General features: G+C 55.7%; 2 protein-coding genes across 3 annotated transcripts; one reads left to right on the top strand and one right to left on the bottom strand.

Annotated features, from left to right (window-relative positions):
- Positions 1 to 1,622: 1,622 nt before the first annotated feature.
- Positions 1,623 to 9,106, bottom strand: MPST (mercaptopyruvate sulfurtransferase). Of its 2 annotated transcripts, none has more exons than XM_036865813.1 (3): positions 8,701 to 9,106; positions 4,476 to 5,097; positions 1,623 to 2,224 (listed from the first exon to the last, which is right to left on the bottom strand). In XM_036865813.1, the coding sequence occupies exons 1-3, from the start codon at positions 8,734 to 8,736 to the stop codon at positions 1,926 to 1,928; spliced, it is 957 nt and encodes a 318-aa protein (XP_036721708.1). In that variant the 5' UTR covers positions 8,737 to 9,106; the 3' UTR covers positions 1,623 to 1,925. The 2 variants fall into 2 exon arrangements, with proteins under 2 accessions (XP_036721708.1, XP_036721709.1); XM_036865814.1 differs by having other exon boundaries at positions 8,797 to 9,104.
- Positions 9,107 to 9,185: 79 nt separating this feature from the next.
- TST (thiosulfate sulfurtransferase) lies at positions 9,186 to 16,714 on the top strand. Its single transcript, XM_036865815.1, is given in 5 exon segments — positions 9,186 to 9,394; positions 9,826 to 10,317; positions 10,320 to 10,443; positions 16,244 to 16,353; positions 16,355 to 16,714. Coding segments are annotated over 4 exon segments (894 nt in total). The 5' UTR covers positions 9,186 to 9,394; positions 9,826 to 9,846; the 3' UTR covers positions 16,544 to 16,714.
- Positions 16,715 to 19,799: the final 3,085 nt, after the last annotated feature.

Below are 19,799 nucleotides of genomic sequence, written 5' to 3'. Positions count from 1 at the left end.
GGCCACTGCTCCTACAGCATTGGTGCTTAACTGGGGGGTGATTTTTGCCTCTCGGGGGATATCTGGTCATATCTGGAGACATTTTTGGTTCTCACAACTGGTTGGTGCTGCTGGCATCTAGTGGGTAGAGGCCAGAAACGCTGCTAAACATCCTCCAATGCACAGGACAGTCCCTACAACAACAAAGAATGATCCAGTCCAAATGTCAGTCGTCCTGAGGTTGAGAAACCCTGAGCTGGAAAGATGGGGCTCAGCACGGGGCTCTTGGCCAAGTCCTTGTCTGAAATCCCTTCTTCTGAAGTACGTATTATTCCCATTTTATAGATAAGAAAGCTGAGGCTCAGAGAGGTGGGGCCTACTTTAGACCGCTTATTCAGAAAACCAGGATTCTGTCCTGTTGGTCCCCCACAAATCCTGTGGTCTTGGGAGACACAACTCAGCCTCAGAGGAAATGTGATGGGGACTGCAGGTGAGAAAGAGTCAATTCTGAGAAATCTGGGTCTGGTTCCAGCTCCGTTGTGAACACATCACTTGACCTTGGGTAAGTCACTGCCCCCTCTGGTTTTTTTTTCCTTGTAGGGTTCCCCCCAATACTGGCTGACACCTGGCCCTTTGCTACCAAGAGGTGCCCCGGGAGCTGGAAGATGGGGAGGGGTAACCCAGGTTCTGACAGGGGGAGCCTGGGGCCTTCTCAGACACCCATGTCTACGTCTGCACAAAGACAAACGCAGAGGGAGGAGAACAGAGGCCCTACTGGGGAAGCCTTGGGGGAAGGGTTCTCCTTGAGCAGAAAGGATCAAACCCCCAGATTGCCCACCCCCAGGTAGCTCCCAGAGGTTAGTCTCCAAGTGTGACTCTCAGAGTCGAGAGCTAGATTCTCCTCCAATTTGGCTAAACTCTGCCCTTCTCCAGAACATCCTGGCTGGGCTGACACAGTACTCCACAGCGTGGGATAGCTTCCCATTAAGTTCTGGAACCATCTCTGTCTTTTTTTTTTAGAATTTTTTTTTTGCTTATCTCTTTTAAATTTTATTTATTTATTTATTTTTGGCTGTGTTGGGTCTTCGTTTCTGTGTGAGGGCTCTCTACAGTTGTGGCAAGTGGGGGCCACTCTTCATCGCAGTGCGCGGGCCTCTCACTATCGCAGCCTCTCTTGTTGCGGAGCACAGGCTCCAGACGCGCAGGCTCAGTAATTGTGGCTCATGGGCCCAGCTGCTCCGCGGCATGTGGGATCTTCCGGGACCAGGGCTCGAACCCGTGTCCCCTGCATTGGCAGGCGGATTCTTAACCACTGCGCCACCAGGGAAGCCCCACCATCTCTGTCTTGAAATGAGATGTATGGCTTACCTGCAGTGGGGGGTTTGGGTGTGATTCTAGACAGAGCACAGCAGATTCACCTTAAATAGCCCAAAAGCCAGAAGGGAGACCCCAGCCATAGAAGTAGAAGTAGAAGACAGTTCGCTGGGAGACATTCAGTCACAGGACTGGAAGGGCTCTGGGACCCCAGCACCGCTCAGAAGGCAGGGACAGCGTCCTCAAGACCCTCCGGCTCCACGAAGCTCCCTCGCTGGGCATGTTGGAACCACTGGCTAAGGAGCCGAGGAGAGCTGAGGCAGCCTCAGTTAGAAGGATTTAGCACTTGACTGTTTTATTTCTCAACAGAGGGGAGGTGGGGCTCCAGCTCAGCACCACGTGGGCAGCTCCCCTCCCCCTGCTCCCGCCACCACCTTCTCTGCCACCACCTTCTCTGCCGCCTCCACTGAGAGCCCGCGAGGCAGTGGAATTGCTGGCCTCTGGGATGTCACCCTAAGCGCCACCTGGGTTGGAGGAAGAAACCCTATACTGGTCAAAGCAGAGTCAGAACCACCAGGCTGGGCACTGCTGGTGGCTGGGTGTCACCCGAGCTTCCTGTGTCCCGCCACACCTCAGTGGGTCTTCCCCCGGCCCTCGGAGATGACATCTTCGGGCTGGGCACGCATGTACCACTCCACCCACGAGCCGTCATAGAGGGGCACATTGGGCTTGCCACAGAGGTAGGCCGCCAGTGCCACATGACAGGCTGTGACGCCGGAGCCGCACGTGGCCACCAGGGGCTGGGACAGGTCCACCTTCTTGTCCTGGAAGAGGAGGCGGATCTCCTCGGGGCTCTTCTCCAAGCCCTCCTTGGTCAGGAATTCCGTGAAGGGGATGTTGATAGTGCCGGGGATGTGGCCGGGTTCGATGCCTGCAGCGGGAGAGCAAGATGCAGGGAACAAATACAAGGGCAGTATGAATGGCCCCTGCAGTACTGAGAGCCTTCCACGCAGCCACGGTGCTAAACCCTCTATAAGCATCGTCTCATGCAGTCCTCACCGCCAGGAAACCCGGGCACTGTTTAGAGGAATCCCCGTTTTACAGGCGGAGATGCTGAAGTTCGCAACTGTCCAAAGTCACGCATCTAGCAAACTGCTGCCTGGAGTTTGAACCCAGGCCTCAGCTCTCAACCCAGGGTGGCTACTGTCAGAGGAGGGCTGTCCCCATACCTCGAACCCCACCAAGCAAAGCACGCTTCCCCTCCCTGCCGGACCGATGTGGCACATTAGAGGAGCGCTTTGCCAGGTCTGAGGCTTTGGAGTGGGGACGATGGGGACGGTGATATTCTCCACTGATTTAGACGGAGCCTGTACCCAAATCAGTTCAGCCACCTTGACAACAGGCCTGCTGGGTGTTTACTGTTACCTCCCATTTTACGAATGAGCAAGCACGCTTGAGGTAAGCATTAAGCACCCCTGTAAAGAGACACAGCCAGGGAAGCACATGTTAATTTTATCACTTCCCGTTTCTTGAGTGCATCCTGTGTGTGCAAACACGGAGCTAAGTGCTTTACACACTTGCTCTCATTTGACCCTCATCGCATCCTTTAAGCTCTGTGTTCTGCCCTGACATTGACATGCAGAAGCTGCAGTTCAGAGATTAGGTGACCTGCCAGATGTCACACAGCCGGTGCAACCTGGGGCAGGGCTCTGAAGCCAGGTGTGGCTCTGGCTCGCTGCCCTATGTTGCTCCACCACCCAGGGGGCTGAGCTGAAGTGCCCCACAGGTTCAAGGCGGCATCCCTATTAGGCTAAACCATCTTAAATGGTTCAAATGGTTCAAAACGATGTAGGTTCAAAAATGGTTGGCTAGCATAGCACAGGGAGATCAGCTCGGTGCTTTGTGACCACCTAGAGGGGTGGGATAGGGAAGGTGGGAGGGAGACACAAGAGGGAAGAGATATGGGGATATATGTATATGTATAGCTGATTCACTTTGTTATAAAGCAGAAACTAACACACCATTGTAAAGCAATTATACTCCAATAAAGATGTTAAAAAAAAAAAAAAAAAGGTTGGCTATCAGCAGTTTCCTGCCGTTTGACCTTATGTCAACAGCTCTGCAGGGTTCCCTGTAGCAGGGACCTTGTAAAATCACCAAACGTCTCTGGGGTATTGACTCCGTCCAGCTACCGGGTTAGTCTTCAGGGTGTGCTGGGAGCGTGGATGGTCCTTGCCCTCAGGTCACCCCAAACGGTGCCAGGACAGGGTGAACCCAAGCTACTCTAGAAACAAAACAGAAGCTCCATGCAACCCTGACGCAGGGGAACGGGGGATGCCCTTCAGGGAGAGCTTCCCAGAGGAAATGGCAAGATCCTTGCGCCCTCCTCGAAGCAGACACGAGACAAATGGCTGGGGGATTACTGGCTGTTCACTGCAGTTAAAGGTACTGGAATTCAATGCCTGGCTGCTTCCTGAGATCTGGGGCAAGGTAGCCATTCTAAGGTTCCATTTCCCCTTCGGTATGATAACAGTACCCATCTTGTGGTACCCATCATTAAAAAGCTCACACCAAAGTGGCCACTGACCCACCTGCGTTGTGGGGACCCCTCCCCACCTCTGCTCCTTGCCCAGGGAACCCAGCCCAGGGGCAGAAGGCCCTGCCCCAACCCAGGCAGGCAGCTACACTCTATTCAGTTTCTGCTCCAACCTGGGGCAGCTACCTCCCTCTCTACTTAGCACCCCCCTATCCTGCCCTCTGCAAGACTTTGGTCCCTCTGAGGGCCTTTCACTCTCCACCCCAGACTCCTCTTCCCCGGCTTCATCCTCCTCAGAGATGGTCCTAGACCTGATCAAGCCCCCTCTCTTTGGGGCTCTTCCCCAACTGGGCCTGCCCACCCCTCCTATTTGGCAGTGACCCCTACATCCATAGTACTGGGGTGGGGCTGTTTGGGTTCTCATACTTATACTGGGCCCCCTAGGTTCCCAACTAGTTTGGCGTGGAGGTGGGACAAGTATTATTGCCCCCACTTTAGAATAAAGCCAGTGAGGCGACTAGAAACCAATTCTCGGCCCCCACCCCACGCAGTGGCCTTTAAAGGCAAGGGCGAGGCGAGGGCAGTGCTCAGGGTACGCCTGACCCCGCACCCCAGGGACCTCCCGGGCTCCTCGCACATAGGTTACCTTCTCGGGGCTCGGGCTCGGTGCCCCGGAAGCGGCCAGCGGCGCGGGCGTCCACCACCTGGAAGCGCCGGGATTCGAGGTTCTCCTTGATGTCCTCGTACGCCTTGACGTAGGCGGGGTCCAGCACCGCGTGGAACTCTGCGGGCTCCGGGCGGCTCTTGCCCGCGCTCAGCGGGAGGCCCTGGCGCAACCAGTTGCGGAGGCCGCCGTCGAGAAGCGACACGGTGCGGTGGCCGAAGGCGCGGAACATCCACCAGACGCGCGGCGCCGCGTAGAGGCCCTGATCGCTGGCGTCGTAGACCACGACGTGGGTAGAGGCGCTCACGCCCAGGCGGCCCGCGTACTCGGCGAAGTGCGCAGCCCTGGGCAGCATGTGGTCGTAGGGCGACGTGCGGTCGCTGCACTGGTCGATGTCAAAGAAGGCGGCGCCCGGGATGTGGCGCTCCTCGAACTCGCGGTGCGCGTCGCGGCCCAGCTTGGGCAGGTACCAGGAGGCGTCGAGCAGCTGCAGGGGCTGCCCGGCCCGCGGGGCTCGGAGCGCTTCGGCCACCCACTGCGCCGACACGAGCGCGCGGAAGAGCTGCTGCGAGGCCATGGCGGCGGCGACACTGGGGCTGCAGGCCTGGGCGACAAGGAGGATGTCAGGAGGGAATCGAGGGAGAGGCCGGCCGGGCCGGGGGTGGGAAACGCCTGTGCCGCTGGGACTGGGGCGGAGCTGGGGCCAGGGCCGGAAGGGGCGGTGGAGCCCAGGGAGGTCAGAGTCCAGGGAACGCGGAAAACCAGCGGTGGTGAAGCCAGAAGCAGACGTCGGTCACCGGGACCTCCCCTCCGTTTTCCTGCTAAGCCTTGGATATATACACAGAGCAGTAACCGAATGACCGTGACCCCTTGGAGGGGGCCAGGCGGGGGCCCTCACAGGTACTTGCTGTGGGGTGGATAGGGAGAGGGCCCAAGCAGGGGAAGGCCCCGCTGGCACTTTAAGGCAAGTAGGGGCAAAGTCCCTCCCTAAGATGTAGCTCAGCTTTGCTTGCAATCAACCAAGGTCCCTGGTGGAATTCACTCATTCATCAATCATTTATATAAGCAGCCTCAGAGGAATAGCAGCTGGAATTTAGTGAGTCCTCCCTATGTGCCCTTTAATTCTCACACCTTACACCACTGCAGGACACAGGGTAGGCTCTCAATTATTTGCTGCATGAGTAGCCTCGAGAAGGTTGCTTTTCTCCTCACTGTTTCACAGAGGGGACACTGAAGTTCACAGAAGTGCACTAACTTGACCAAGGTCAACAGCTAAGAAGTAGTGGCGGTGCCAGGCTTCACACCAGGCAGTCCAGCAAGGTCAGGTTTTGCCCCTGGAGTTTCCTCTCTGGAAATAGTGACTTAGGGCCTCACTCCCTCCCCCTCTCCTCTCCCTTGCGGGCCAGTAGCTCAGAGTACAGCAGTTCACCAGCGCACCGTGACAAGTCAACTCACGGCCTTCCAGGGCAGAGATGCTCCAGAGATGCTCCAAATGTGCGGAGCGCCTAGGCAAGCCCCTCCCCCGACCCCCCCACCCCGCCCACCGTCCGCCCTGTCCATTAGGTGCCTTTGGGCAGGGTAGAGAAAGGTGCCCCTTCAGCCAGGCAGAGGCAGAGCCTCACCAGGGCATGGGGCTAGGTGAGTGGAGTGTAAGCTGCAGGTCAGCTCCACTTACCCCCCAGCTGTGCACCACCCCCCCCCCACCCACCCCCCGTGCAGGGCGCAACCTTGCATTCATACCAGGCAGCCCTGCCGCCAACGGGAAGGGGGTGGGCAGAGAACGGAGCGTGTTGTGGAGTGCCCCTGCGGGCCATATACTAACGAGCACCACAGCCTTCAGTAGTGACTATGTGGGGTTGCCTCTTTCTGAATAAGACCACTGGTGGCTAGAGATAAAAATGCCTTGCCCTCGGTCACAGAGCTGGTCAGGGGCAGCCTCAGGATTTGCAGCCAGGTTGCAACTTCTCAGGCTAGACTTCTTCCCCAGCCCCGGGTCAAGGACGACCAGGGCCTAAGGAGTCCACGGAGGGATTACCTGGTGCCCAGCGCCCTCCTGCAGTCTCGCTGCAGCCTGGCTTTTAGGAACCATGTTTTCCACGTGGCCAGGCCCTATGCTGGACACTGAGAAACTCTTGCCTTTGTCTGGCCCTGGGAGTTAAGGCAGCCACAGGCCTGCTCAAGAGACAACGTAATTGCAGAATTTCTGGAGTTCAGTGGGAGCACAGGGGGGCCGCTAGCTCAGCCTGGGGTGGGAAGGCTGGGGAAGGTGGGAGGAAGGGAAGTCCAAACTGATTTGATGCGCTCAAACTGGAAAGCACAGTTTGACCTTCAGGGTGAGGCTGCCAAAGAGGCTTTGGCTAAGGGGCGGTCCCAGTGCCTGTGGATTCCGCCGCAGCTAGACAATTTTGGGGGATACAGCGGGCCCCTACTTGAAGACTCCATTGTGAACCACAGTGGCCCCTGCCTCCTCCCCATTCTTGAGGCTCCTTGGTGTTTTCCCCAAGGATCCATATAGAGTGGAAAGAACCCTGATTTTGGAGCCAGAGCTCCTCCAAATCAGTGCAAATCCCACTCCCCAGCTTAACTAGGAGTGTGAAAGCGGGCATGTGAGGGTCCCTGTGCCATTTCCATTTCTTATAGTGGAGCTTCCAACCTTCACCTCTTACAGTGAAGGTTAAATAATGAACGTTGAGGCACCACCATAATGCCCTGCAAATGGCTGGTTTTAATCATCATTAAAAACAGCTTCATAAAAATCCCATTATTTCTTCAAAGTTAACTTCATAGGTGGCCTTTGAACCATCAGCAGCAAGTCTAGAATCTTAGAGTTTCAGGATTGAGTGGGACTTCAGAGGTCTGAGGTCATCCTGCCACACACACACACACACACACACACACACACACACACACACACACACACACACACACACACACACACACACACTGCCCCCTATGCTGGATTGGCAGTTCTCAGAAAGGACCGTGGGAGGTAGAGGAGGTTCCGGAAGAGCAGGCTGTGTGTGTCACTGAAGGGTGTGGACCAGGTCCCCATGCACTTGGCAGGCCTGGATGGCTGTAGGTGGGACTGCTCCGGGAGTCGAGGACCCCAAGACAAGCAGGACAGCCCCAGGCCCATCTCCAGAGTGTACACAACTGTGCTAGGGGAAGGGTGAGTCCCAGGCTGCCATCTGGGGTGGGCCCTGGAATAAGAGGGCTCCAGTCAGACAGGGCATTCTGCAAGGCCTTCCCCAGTCTTGTCCTTCCTGGCACCCTCTCTCCCTTGACTGCAAAGCACAAAGCTCAGAGGATTCCCTGGGTAAACGCTTAACAAAGTATGAATTTTTGCAACTTTCGGTGAGAATATAATTGTTTCAGAATAAAAAGAATTTTTTAAAGGGGGATGAGAAGAGCATTCCGGGCATGTATAACAGCACATGTAAAAGCTGAGTAGGGGCAGTGGTGTCCCCGCCAGCTCGCAAGAACCAGTTGTTAGATTTTCAGGAATTAGGCCAACTGGTTGTTAAACACAGCCACTGTTAAAAATTAAATTATATACATTTACAATGAAATAGGTTAAATTAAGGACAAAGGCAGTTTTTTAAAAGTCTGTGGCTTCTGGGATGAGCAAGGTAAACAAAAGCAGCCCCTGCCAGGTGGGTTTCCGATCCGGGATTAACAAACAGCCTGGCCTCAATGCCACCGCAGGCCGCTAGGCAACTCGCTGGGCCTCTCTCTCCGGTCTTTAAATAAGTTTCTGGCCTACTCCGCAGGGTTGTCGTGGGAAGTAAGTGACCCCCGTGGGAGTACCCAGTAAAGTGCCTCGCCAAGCAGGCCTTGACAAATGTTAGTTTCGTTTCACTCTAGCAAGTTCTTTGCCAGTTTGTCCTCCTGGAGCCTCTGGGTCAGCTGGCCTCCCTGGCTTCTCCGTCAGGCTTTATTAGTCCTCCTCCCTCCTACCCTCTCTGCTGGCACCAGGTGATCCCGCCCCCCCCAGGTCCCCCTCCCCCTGCCACTCACCCCGACCCCACCCTGGGGGCCGCCCCCAGCTGCCGCGGACAGCCATCCTTAGGGTGAAGCCAGGGGTGTGCCTTCCCTCCGAGACTGCGGCCCCCTGCGCCACTCAGGCCCCGCGGGGGACCCCGGCGCCGCGCACCCCGACGATCGACCTCCCCCTAAAGAAAGGCAAGCGCAGCGCCGCAGCAGTTACCCCAGTCTCGGGCTCCCGGCTTCCGGGTTCGGCCATGGCCCCGCGCAGAGCGCCCCCTCCCCGCGCTCTCAGCTGTCCCCCGCTCCCGCCACCAACCTGCGGCCGGCCAAAGGGAGGAGACTCCGGCACAGCCCACCGCCGAGGCCACTCGGAACCTCAGCTGCCGGCGCCTTCCACTGGCCAGGCCGTGGCGGGGGGGAGATGCCCGCGCCGACCAACCCCGCTCCGCGCCGTCCCCGCACCGCCCGGCGCCCCCGGCGCGTCCTCGGGGGTCCGAGAGGCGCCACGAGCCTGGGGGGGTGGCCGGGGGTGGGCGCGGCGCGGCGTCGGGGGCGCGGGGCAGGGCGGGCTGCGCGCGATCCACCCCCGGGCGGCGGCGCGATGGTGTGGGCCGGCCAGGGAGTTGCGGGCTCAGGGTTTGAACCTGCCAACTTCTCCAGCCGGCAGGGGCGAGCGCCGGGGCGGCGGCGAGGGCGAGTGAGTGCGGCGGCGTGGGGCGGAGGCAGGCGCCCGGGCCGCTCGGGATTGGGCCGCCGACCGGACCACCTGCCACCCAGGGGAGGGTCCCGGTGGCGAGAGCGGGGCGGGGTGCCCCGGGAACCCTGGACCCAACTGGGGCAGAGGGCACTGGACCGGGCCGGACTCAGGCATTCAGGAGGCGGGCGAGCCCAGGTTGCTGAGAGGCCGCAGGAAGGTTTGCTAGACGAGAGGCGGGGGCGAGGGCGTGTGCGAACCCTTCCCCATGCGCCCACTCCCCTACCCTCCCAGGAAAGGGGGCTCTAAGCCCAAGATGCCTTCTTCCCCCATCTTGGACATCTTTTCGCCGCACTTTCTGGCAGGATCCTGAGGGCGAGTATTGTAGCTTCTGGGGCCAGACACCCTCCCCGCCAGCTCCCCCACCTGGAGCCCGCTTGCCCCACCCCCTTCTGCGCGGGAGGGGGGCGCAGGGAGCGGCGGAAGCAGGCTTTCCTTAGGGAATCTGCAAACCTAACCCCACTGCCTGATTGCTGTAAACACGACACCCGTGGGGGAGTGCAGTGGGCAAAAAGCTCCTCCTCCCAGGCCCCACCCCACTGCACCCACAGTCCTCATGCCGGTCTCTTTCCTGGTTCCCACCCGCGCCAGGTGATACGGAGAGCTGAAACCATGGTTCAGCAGGTGCTGTACCGGGCGCTGGTCTCCACCAAGTGGCTGGCGGAGTCCGTCCGGGCTGGCAAGCTGGGCCCTGGCCTTCGAGTGCTGGACGCCTCCTGGTACTCGCCGGGCACCCGCGAGGCCCGCAAGGAATACCTAGAGCGCCATGTGCCCGGCGCCTCCTTCTTTGACATAGAGGAGTGCCGGAACAGAGCGTCGCCCTACGAGATGATGCTGCCCAGCAAGGCGGGCTTCGCCGACTACGTGGGCAGCCTGGGCATCAGCAACGACACGCATGTGGTGGTGTACGATGGTGACAACTTGGGCAGCTTCTATGCGCCGCGGGTCTGGTGGATGTTCCGTGTGTTTGGCCACCGCACCGTATCCGTGCTCAATGGTGGCTTCCGGAACTGGCTGAAGGAGGGCCACCCGGTGACATCTGAGCCCTCACGCCCAGAGCCAGCTGTCTTCAAAGCCAACACTGGACCCGCTCCCTGCTCAAGACCTACGAGCAGGTGCTGGAGAACCTCGAATCAAAGAGGTTCCAGCTGGTGGATTCACGGGCCCAAGGGCGGTACCTGGGCACGCAGCCGGAGCCAGATGCAGTAGGTAGGTGTCCCCGTGGTGGGGATGGTCCCTGGGGAGCAATGCCCAATGGAGAGATGGGGAGTAGGATGTCTGAGACCCTCTCCAGGTTTTGCCCTCAGTACCCCCATGCGGGCCTCAGTCTTTCCATCTGTAAAATGAAAGGGTAGAGCCCAACCTAAAGGCTTTTCAAGCTCTGATGCATGAGGACGTACACATGTGTTCCCGTAGCCACATGCTAAGGCGCAACCTAGCATCTGTATGGAGTGGCATCAGCAGAGGTGACTGATGACATATCCACCCACATCCATGCCCAGGCACTAGCTCCACCACATGCCCAAAAGTGTCCGTGAGCCACACATGCGTCGCTGAACAGAAGCTTCCTCAGGACCTCTCTAGTTCTTCAGAAATTCTTAGAGAACAATGCTCTTCCCCAGCATCCCATCCCTCCCTCCAGCTCTCCTGGACCCCCTGACCTTCCTTAAGTTACTTGCTCAGTTAAGTGGCAGAGTTAGGATTGGAACCCAGTGCTGCCTAGTTTCAAACCAGTGCTCTAAACCAGGATGCACCATCATTCTGCCCACTCCCCACCTCCCAGGGCCAGCAGGGAGCCCCTCCGCTAGACATCTTTAGGGAGATGGCTCATGAGTTCTCTCCTTTGGACAAAGGGTGTGTGTGGGGGGGGAGGGTTCTACACTGCTGGAGGTGGGGGGAGTCTCAGGAGAGGAAATGCTGCATTCTAGCTAGAAACTCCTAACAGAGAGGACCACAGAGGTAATGCCATCACCCCTTCTGGGCGCCCTCCAGCCCCTGCCTGGACACCTCTGGTGGCCAGGACCTCACTGCGCTCAGGGCGTCTCGGGGCCCAGGCTGGCTGAGTCTTCAGGATGGCTGGAGGGGCTGCGGCTCTGTCCTCAGTCAGGGCGCCTCTGTGGAATCCAGCTGCTGTGCAACGTTTGGACCAACTTGTTGAAAAATCCCTTCCTTTCTGCGCCTCTGAGGAGAGAGCACTGTGAAAGCTGCTTCCGACACTCTTAGAGCTGGAGGGCCTGAAAGGTCACCTCATCAGTCAGAAGAGAGGCTGTGGTGCACAGAGGAAGGAGTAGGTCAAGGCCACTTGGGTAGTTGGTGGAAAGCGCAGGGCTCTGCCCTCCCCATCGTGGCTTTCTCCGAGCCCCGTGTTCTTCCTGCCCAGCTTGCTCTCTGAAGTTCTGGAGTTGAAGATTCAAGTTTGTTTAGCACCTTCCAGAGACTCCTGGCACGGAGCTCCTGCAGCCTCCTCCTGGCCTTGGTTCAAGGCACCTTCTCTCCTTGGGACTTCAGCTGCCGCTGGAGGGAGGAGACGTGGAATTGTTTCTCTAGCTGCTCCCCAGCTTGCTCTGAAGCAGACAGAATCAGTAAAGGGAGAGTTTAGAGATGCCAGATCCCATCTCCTTACTCCCATTTTAGAGATGAGGAAACTGAGGCTCAGAGAGGGGAAAAGCCTGCAGCTGCAGGCAAGACCTCCTGGAAGCCCCGAATTCTAAAGTCCCTCCCCCTCTCTGTGGTCCGCTTCCCCCCTCCTCCAGTTCCCATTTGGAGACCAGGGAGCATGGACCCCAGTTTGAGCCCTGCTCCTCCTTTGTGCTGGGACCTCAATCAGTTAATTGCTTGGCCTCTTTGGGTTCCCTTATAAAATGAAAAGAGTAATGCCAGCCCTACCCACCTGGCTGTGTATCTATTAAATGCAGCAGTGGCTGGAAAGGTATTTTGAGAAGGGTGAGGAACTGTGCAAAGGCCGGGCCACCTGGAAAGCCTCCCGTACAAGACATTTGGGGAATATTAGGGCACGTGAGGCTCTGCTGAGTTCACAGTCCCCCGCTTGTGGTGGGATCACAGAGGCACCCCGTGGGCTCAACTGTCCAGATGTAACACCCAGGGGAGTGTGGGTGTCCCTGGAAGGAATGACCCTCAAGAGGAGCTGGAAACACGGCCTTAGAAACCCGACAGCCACTTCCTGCCCCTTTCAGGCGAGTAACTTCCCCTCTGGCCTCAGTTTTGTGCCCCCAGTGCCTTCAGTCCTGTTTGTAAGGGGCAAAAGGTGAGAGTCAGACAGACCTGAGTTTACATCCTGGTGTGGCCTCGGGCAGTTCCCTTCACCTCTGAACCCTCCTCCTAATGAAAGGAACACCGCTTACCTTGTAGAAGCCTTGGGGAAAGGGAGAGAACAGAGGTGGGAGTTGATCCAGCTCAGTGTCTTTATAAACCTTATTCTCTTTTCCTCCCCACCGCCCACCCCAGGTGGGGGGGTCCATGAGGGTGAAGAGGGAGGATATTGACCCCCTAATGCATACTATTATTTGCAGGACACTTTATGTACATTCTCCCCCGGGTACCTACAGCAGCCCGACAGGGGAGGCAGGCGGGGGTTCAAAGTGGTCCCACTTTGCAGGTGGGGAAAGGGAGCAGAAACTTCTCTATCCAGACACAGAGGCCAAGACTTGACCCCAGTCGCAGGATCAAAGTGGCGTTATTTCCCAAGGCCACTGCTGTGTAAGCAAACACGGGGATGGGGTTGGGGGGGTTGGGGAAAGGTCATAGCTTCGAGGTGTTGCTTCACATTGCATCATGGGGTTGTATGGCTCCTGCCTTTGTCTCCTCCCAGGGGTGGGGACTGGGGTGGGGGTCAGGGGGAGTACTGAGCAACCTCCCAGCCGCCAGGGTTGGGGGCCGCCCACTGGGGCTGCCTTAGTGTCTTTAGGACGAAAGCAAGAAAGAGCTACACAGGTTTTCCTGGCCTTGAAAACCCATACCTGTCAGTGACCTGAGGGATGCTAGCTCACCAACTCGACTAGCATCTCCTTGGCCAAAGCTGGAGCATCACGTCAAGTCCCAGACCTCTGAGCAGGCGTCAGGAGAGGTCATCTCAGCCATTCCCCTGCTTCAGCCACTCTTGCCAGGAAGGCTCAGGGTAGTCAAAGTACACAGGCTTTGGGGTTGGGCACACCTGACTGCACATCACACCTGTGCTGTGTGTCATGGGGCAAGTTACCTCACCTCTCTGGGCCTGGGCCCCCCCATTCGTGGCAGGAGGCTCATCTCTCTCCCCAGCTCTGTGAGGATTGAGGAAGATAAAGTTCTTGAGATAGCCCATAGGAGGTTTTGAGCTTGGTGGCACGCCTGCTGGGGCCAGGGAGAGCCACAAGCCTGCAACCGAAGCTGGACTTGGAGCAGGAGGAGCCCTGGGTGCCGAGCGCCTTTCCCCTCGTCGACTGTTGCCTGTTCTCCGAGGTTCTCTGGCCAAGTTCATCTCAGCCCTCCCCCCATGAAGGCGGCCAGTTCCTGCTCATTTAAATTCCTCAGACAGGCCCTGAGCCTTCGCTGTCAGAAAGGGAAGGCTCCCACCTCCCAATGCTGGCCCAGTGTGGGGGGCTGGAGTCGGCAGAACGCCCTACCCCCAACTTCTTTACTCAGAGAGGTGCCTTTTATTCATTCAAAGAAAACAATAAAGCTGTTTCATCAGGGATGGGTGGAAAGAAACAAAACAGCGTTTAGGACTCAACAAACACTAGTGCTCTTCAATGCACTTAAATCCAGCCCATGGCCTGGGTACGGAAAATTTTTTTTTTTTTGCGGGATTTCAGTTCCCCGACCAGGGATTGACCTGGGCCCCAGCAGTGAAAGCATGGAATCCTAATCAATCACTAGGCCACCAGGGAACTCCTTGAAACATTTTAAAGTTGGGTTTCTTGGAAAAGAACACCTTTGAAGCCAACAGACCAATTGTCCTTCATCGGTAGGGTCAGTACACATCTGATCTTAGACCAAAGTTTCCAGGCAAAAAGTGAAATCACAACAGGAAGAAATCACTATAATTTTATAAGTCAGGGGACTTCCCTGGTGGCGCAGTGGTTAAGAATCTGCCTGCCAATGCAGGGGACATGGGTTCGATCCCTGGTCTGGGAAGATCCCACGTGCTGCGGAGCAACTAAGCCCGTGCGCCACAACTACTGAGCCTGTGCTCTAGAGCCCGTGAGCCACAACTACTGAGCCTGCGTGCCACAACTGCTGAAGCCCGCGCGCCTAGAGCCCGTGCTCTGCAACAAAGGGAAGCCACTGCAATGAGAAGCCCGCGCACCGCAATGAAGAGTAGCCCCGCTTGCAGCAACTAGAGAAAGCCCGTGCGCAGCAACGAAGACCCAATGCAGGCAAAAAAAGGGAAAAACTTAAAAAAAAAAAGGAAATCCTTTTAAAAAAAATTTTTGTAAGTCAGGACATGTAGTCAATCAAAGGAACTCTTGATTCGTGCCAGCAAATTTTGAATCCTCTTTGGCCTCAGGGTGAGGAGAATGGGACTTTGCTGGCATGATTGCTCACCTCCTGGGTGCCCACAGTCATTAGGGGTTTTTATCTGCAGAAGTTGACTTCCCAACAAGCCTGTGAGGAAGGTGGGGTTATCTCCCCATTTCAAAGGTGGGGAACTGAGGCTCAGACGTGCAGGGCATGCCTGGCTGCACGCTGGTGCCCTGATTACCCCCGGTCAGGTCCTTTCCCTCCCACTGCTGCCCAGTCTGGTCCTGTCCTGCCCCACAGTCTGGGTTAAGTGGGGAATTTTGGAGGAAGGGGAGCCCAAAGAGACACCCCAACCTTCCTCGGGCCCCACTCCCAGTGCCCAGTCTGCCAGGGTGTAGGGCGCTTGAGGACAAGGAGTGACCTAGGCCTTGGGTCTGCACGTGGCACCAGCTCTGGCCATGGCCCAGCCCCATTTGCCCCACATGCTGGCTATTCTGAAGCCAGATTTGGCAGGGGGCCTTACTGGGTGCAGAGAAGGTTCTGGAATGGACCCTGGAGCTAGCCTAGACCCCCATTCTGCTTCCGTCAAAGCCTCTCAGGGCTGCTAGGAAGGTCCTGAAGGGACCACACTGCCCCCATTATCACCTGTCCCCCATCGTAGGTGGGGAAGTGGTAGAGAAGCAGCAGCGTCTGAGGGTGGCTCGGCCAGCTGTAGTATGTCGGTGCTTTACCCTATACAACAGCCCTTACACATGCAAACACGCATTCCCACTTAACCCACAGGGACACTGAGGCTCAGAGAGGTTATGTGACTTGCTTGAGGTCACCTTGCCAGTAAGTGGCAGAGCTGGGATTTGAACTTAGTCTAAAACCAAGTCACAGGCTCTTTCCACACTGTGTGCTTGACAGGAAAACCACGGGACTCGGTGTAATTCTGGGTCTGCCTTTACCTCTCTGTGTGGCCTCAGGCTAGCCTTTTCACTTTGCCAAGCCTCAGTGTACTCATCTGTAAAAGGGAGTGACATTATATTTAGTGAATTATGTGCTTATGTGTTTAACCTCTATCTTCCTTGCTAGACTGTAACCTCCCTGAGAGCCTGGGCTGTGTCTCCCCTTCACCACCGTGTTCTCAGCAATAGCCCATAGCATTTGCAGTCATCGTCCCATTTGCTGTTCTCCACAACCCTATGAGATAGGTACGTACCACTGAGCCCATTTTACAGATGAGAAAACTGAGGTTCAGAGAAGTGAAGCAATTTGCCCAAGGTAAAGGTTAGTAGATGGTAGAGCCAAGACTCCTCCCTGTCCTCTCAAGCAGGTAGGACATTCCTACTTCAAGGCAGATTTTGGCGTAGGGAGGTGGTGTCATGAGCACTGGATGTAGGTAGGGCTGGAATAAATTGAACTCTGAGAAGGGCAAAGCTGTTATTTTTATTTGCAAAGCTCCCTCTCCTTATAGCCACGGTTGATTGTGATCTCCAGGCCCCACTTACCCCCAACCACTGTGTCACTCCTAACCCTGTCCTTCCCTTTGTCCTCTACCCCTGCCCAGGACTGGACTCGGGCCACATCCGAGGCTCAGTCAACATGCCCTTCATGGACTTCCTGATGGAGGATGGCTTTGAGAAGAGCCCGGAGGAGCTCCGTGCCATGTTCGAGGCCAAAGAAGGTGGACCTCGCGAAGCCCATCATCGCCACGTGCCGAAAGGGTGTCACTGCCTGCCACATCGCCCTGGCCGCCTACCTCTGCGGCAAGCCCGATGTGGCCATCTATGACGGCTCCTGGTTTGAGTGGTTCCACCGGGCCCCCCCGGAGACCCGGGTGTCCCAGGGGAAGGGCGGGAAGGAGTGAGCAGTGGCCTCTCCTACCCTCGCCCACAACTCCTGCCAGTGGAGTGACCCCAGCGTGGCCCGCAGCTGGTCCATGCCTCATCGGCTAAGGAGATGAACAAGTTTTTAGAGTTAATGTGTAGAGCGCTCCTTTTCCCAACAACACTGGAATAAACCTGGCCTTTTCCGAGTAGCTGTGTGAGCCCGTTTCTCCCTTGGTTCCCTCCTTACCCCATGTTTCCTTCTCCTTCAGTTTCCTTAGAATCCACCGAGGAAGGGAACCTCCACACCCACCCACACGCTGGGGACACCGCTTTATTATTTAGTTTTGGCAAAGGAAGCCGCCTGTTGCCACCTGTCAGATGGAGCACGCTGGGACCTTTCCTGGAAGGGGTACCAGGAAGCCAGACAGAGAGTGAAACCTAGGCTAGCCGGCGCACCACCCCTTCCTGCTGTGCGCCCAGCCCTCTAGGAGGAGGGGGTGGGAGGGGAGACAGCTGGTCTTCACTTGAAATGAGTGTTCAAAGAGGTGTCCCGCAGGCCCTGGGGACTTTCAAAAGAGGCGACGCTCAGAAGCAGGTCAACTCAGTGTTCACTGCAGCACTATTCACAATAGCCAAGACACGGAGGCAGCCTAAGTGTCCATCAACAGAGGAATGGATAAAGAAGATGTGGTACATATATACAACGGAATATTACTCAGCCATAAAAAAGCATGAAATAATGCCATTTGCAGCAACATGGATGACCTGGAGTTTATCATACTGAGTGAAGTAAGTCAGACAAAGACAAATATCATATATCACTTATATATGGAATCTAAAATACGATACACATGAACTTATTTACAAAATAGAAACAGACTCACAGTCTTCGAAAACAAATTTATGGTTACCGAAGGGGGAAGGTGGCGGGGGGATAATTTAGGAGTTTGAGATTAACATATACACACTATTATGTGTAAAAGAGATAATCAACAAGGACCTACTGTATAGCACAGGGAACTCTACTCAACATTCTGTAATAACCTATATGGGAAAAGAATCTGAAAAAGAATGGATATATGTATATGTGTAACTGAATCACTTTGCTGTACACCTGAAACTAACACATTGTAAATCACCTATACCCCAAAATAAAATAAAAATTTAATTTAAAAAAAAGACACAACATTGTAAATCAACTGTATGCCAATAAAATTAAAAAAAAAAAAAGTAGGCCAGAGGAAGGTGGTCTCTACCTTAGGTGCCCTTCCTGGATCAGAATAAGACCCTTTGGGGAGCGATGGGGGGAGGGGCTGGAGAAGCAGCTTCAGCCCCTGGGAGAAGGTCTTCGAGCTCTGGCAGTGGAATCAGGAAGCTACAGGAGAAGAAAGTAACCTGGTAGACTGGGACCTATGTGACTGGATTTGAAGTTTCCCAGAAACAGGCTGTCTAAACCCTCCTTTGGGGCTTCGAGATGATTCCAGGCCCCACCTAATGGGGATTCTCTGATCCCAGCTGTCCAGTCTTCCTGGGTTAAGTTTGGACAGGAGGAGTAGGGCCAGGGACCAAGGCTGTCAGTGACGGACCCCAGCCCCTAACCCAGCATTGGGGCCATCAGGTGCTCTGTTACTGCTGAGGGTGTTGGGTTAGTGGCAGGGGGCTGAGGGCCCATGGCGTCTGCAGTGGAAGAGGGCTAGGGCAGTCTGGACAGCTGACCCCTCTTGCCTCCATGCCATCCTTCTCCTACCAGCTTTAGGTCCCTTATTGGAGCCTTTAGGGGCCAAAGAGCCAATCTCAGGTGATGAAGACTCTCCCTCCTCTCCCTCCTCCTTCTCCAGTCCCAGAGCTCATTCCATCAACATGTTTACTGAGCACCTACTGTGAGGTGGGCACTGGTCCAGGTGCTGGTGACATGGCAGTGAACACAATCTCCCTCCTCATGTGTGCTTCACATCCTACCTGGGGAAAAGAACAAATGTACATATATATATATGGTGTAAGATGGTGACACAAGTGCTGTGGGAAAAAAGAGTAAGGGGAATGGGGAGTGTGGGGTGGGTTAAGATTTGTTTTTTTTAAAGGGTGGTCTGGGAAGGTGAGCAGAGTCCCAAAGGAGGTTGGAAGAGTAAGTCACGTAGATATCTAGGGAAAGAAAGTTGAAGCAAAGGGAATGGCCAGTGCAAAGACCCTGAGGCAGGACTGGGCTTGGTGTGTTCAAGAAACTGAGGAGACCAGCATGGCTGGGGCCAAGGCAGTGACCAGGAGAGGGGGAGGAGATGAGGTCAGAGAAGGGGGTGGACATCTATGGTAGGGCCTTGCAAATCAATGAAAGGACTACAGGTTTTACTCTGGTTGAGATGGGAAGCTACTGGAAGGTTTTGATTAGAGGGGTGACATGATCCAAATAAGTTCTAACAAGATCACTTGGCTGCTGAGGTGGGAAAGAGACTTGGTGGATAGACTCTAGGGTTGTCCCCATAATCTCCGCCTCCTGATGTCCACCCCCTGTGCAATCCCCTCCCTTGAGTGTGGGTGGAAACTGCAACTTGCTTTTAACCAACAAAATATAGCAATGGTGTGGGATGCTGTCTTATCTTGAGCTGCTATAACAGGACTGGCTGGCGTAAACAACAGAGGTTTATTTCTCACAGTTCTGGAGGCTAGAGGTCCAAAATCAAGGTGCCAGTGGATTTGGTTCCTGGTGAGAACTCTCTTCCTGGCTTCTCATTGATTGTGTCCTCACATGTTGGAGAGAGAGAGGGGAAGAGGGGGAGAGCAGTGCTCTGGTCCCTCTTTCTCTTCTTCTAAGGACACCAATTCCATCGTGGGGACCCCTCATGACCTCATCCAAACCTAATTACTTCCCAAAGACCCTACCTCCAAATACCATCACATTGGGAGTTAGGGCTGCAACATATGAATTTAGGGGGGACACAAACATTTAGTCTATAATAGTTGACACTTCTGTGATTATAGTACATGAGATTATAATGCCCATCTTGTGCTGGGCATTTTCCTTTGCTGACTTGGATGAAGTGAGTGACGTGTTGGAGGCCCACATAGCAAGGAACCGAGGATGGCCTCTGGCTGAGGCCCTCAGTCCAACAAACCATGAGAAACTGTGTCCTGCCAACAACCACATGGTCTTGGAAGCAGATCCTTCCCCAGTCGAGCCTCAGATGAGAGCACAGCCCCAGCCAACACCTTGACTGCAGCCTTCTGAGGCTCCAAAGCAGAGAATCCAGTTAAGCCATGCCCAGACCCTGACTCACAGAAACTGTGATAAAGTATGTT

The sequence above is a fragment of the Balaenoptera musculus genome, chromosome 10, assembly GCF_009873245.2.
Source record: "Balaenoptera musculus isolate JJ_BM4_2016_0621 chromosome 10, mBalMus1.pri.v3, whole genome shotgun sequence".
Classification (NCBI taxonomy): domain Eukaryota; kingdom Metazoa; phylum Chordata; class Mammalia; order Artiodactyla; family Balaenopteridae; genus Balaenoptera; species Balaenoptera musculus.
The sequence above is the reverse complement of the archived record's forward strand: the minus strand, read 5'-3'. Positions and strand labels throughout refer to the sequence as shown.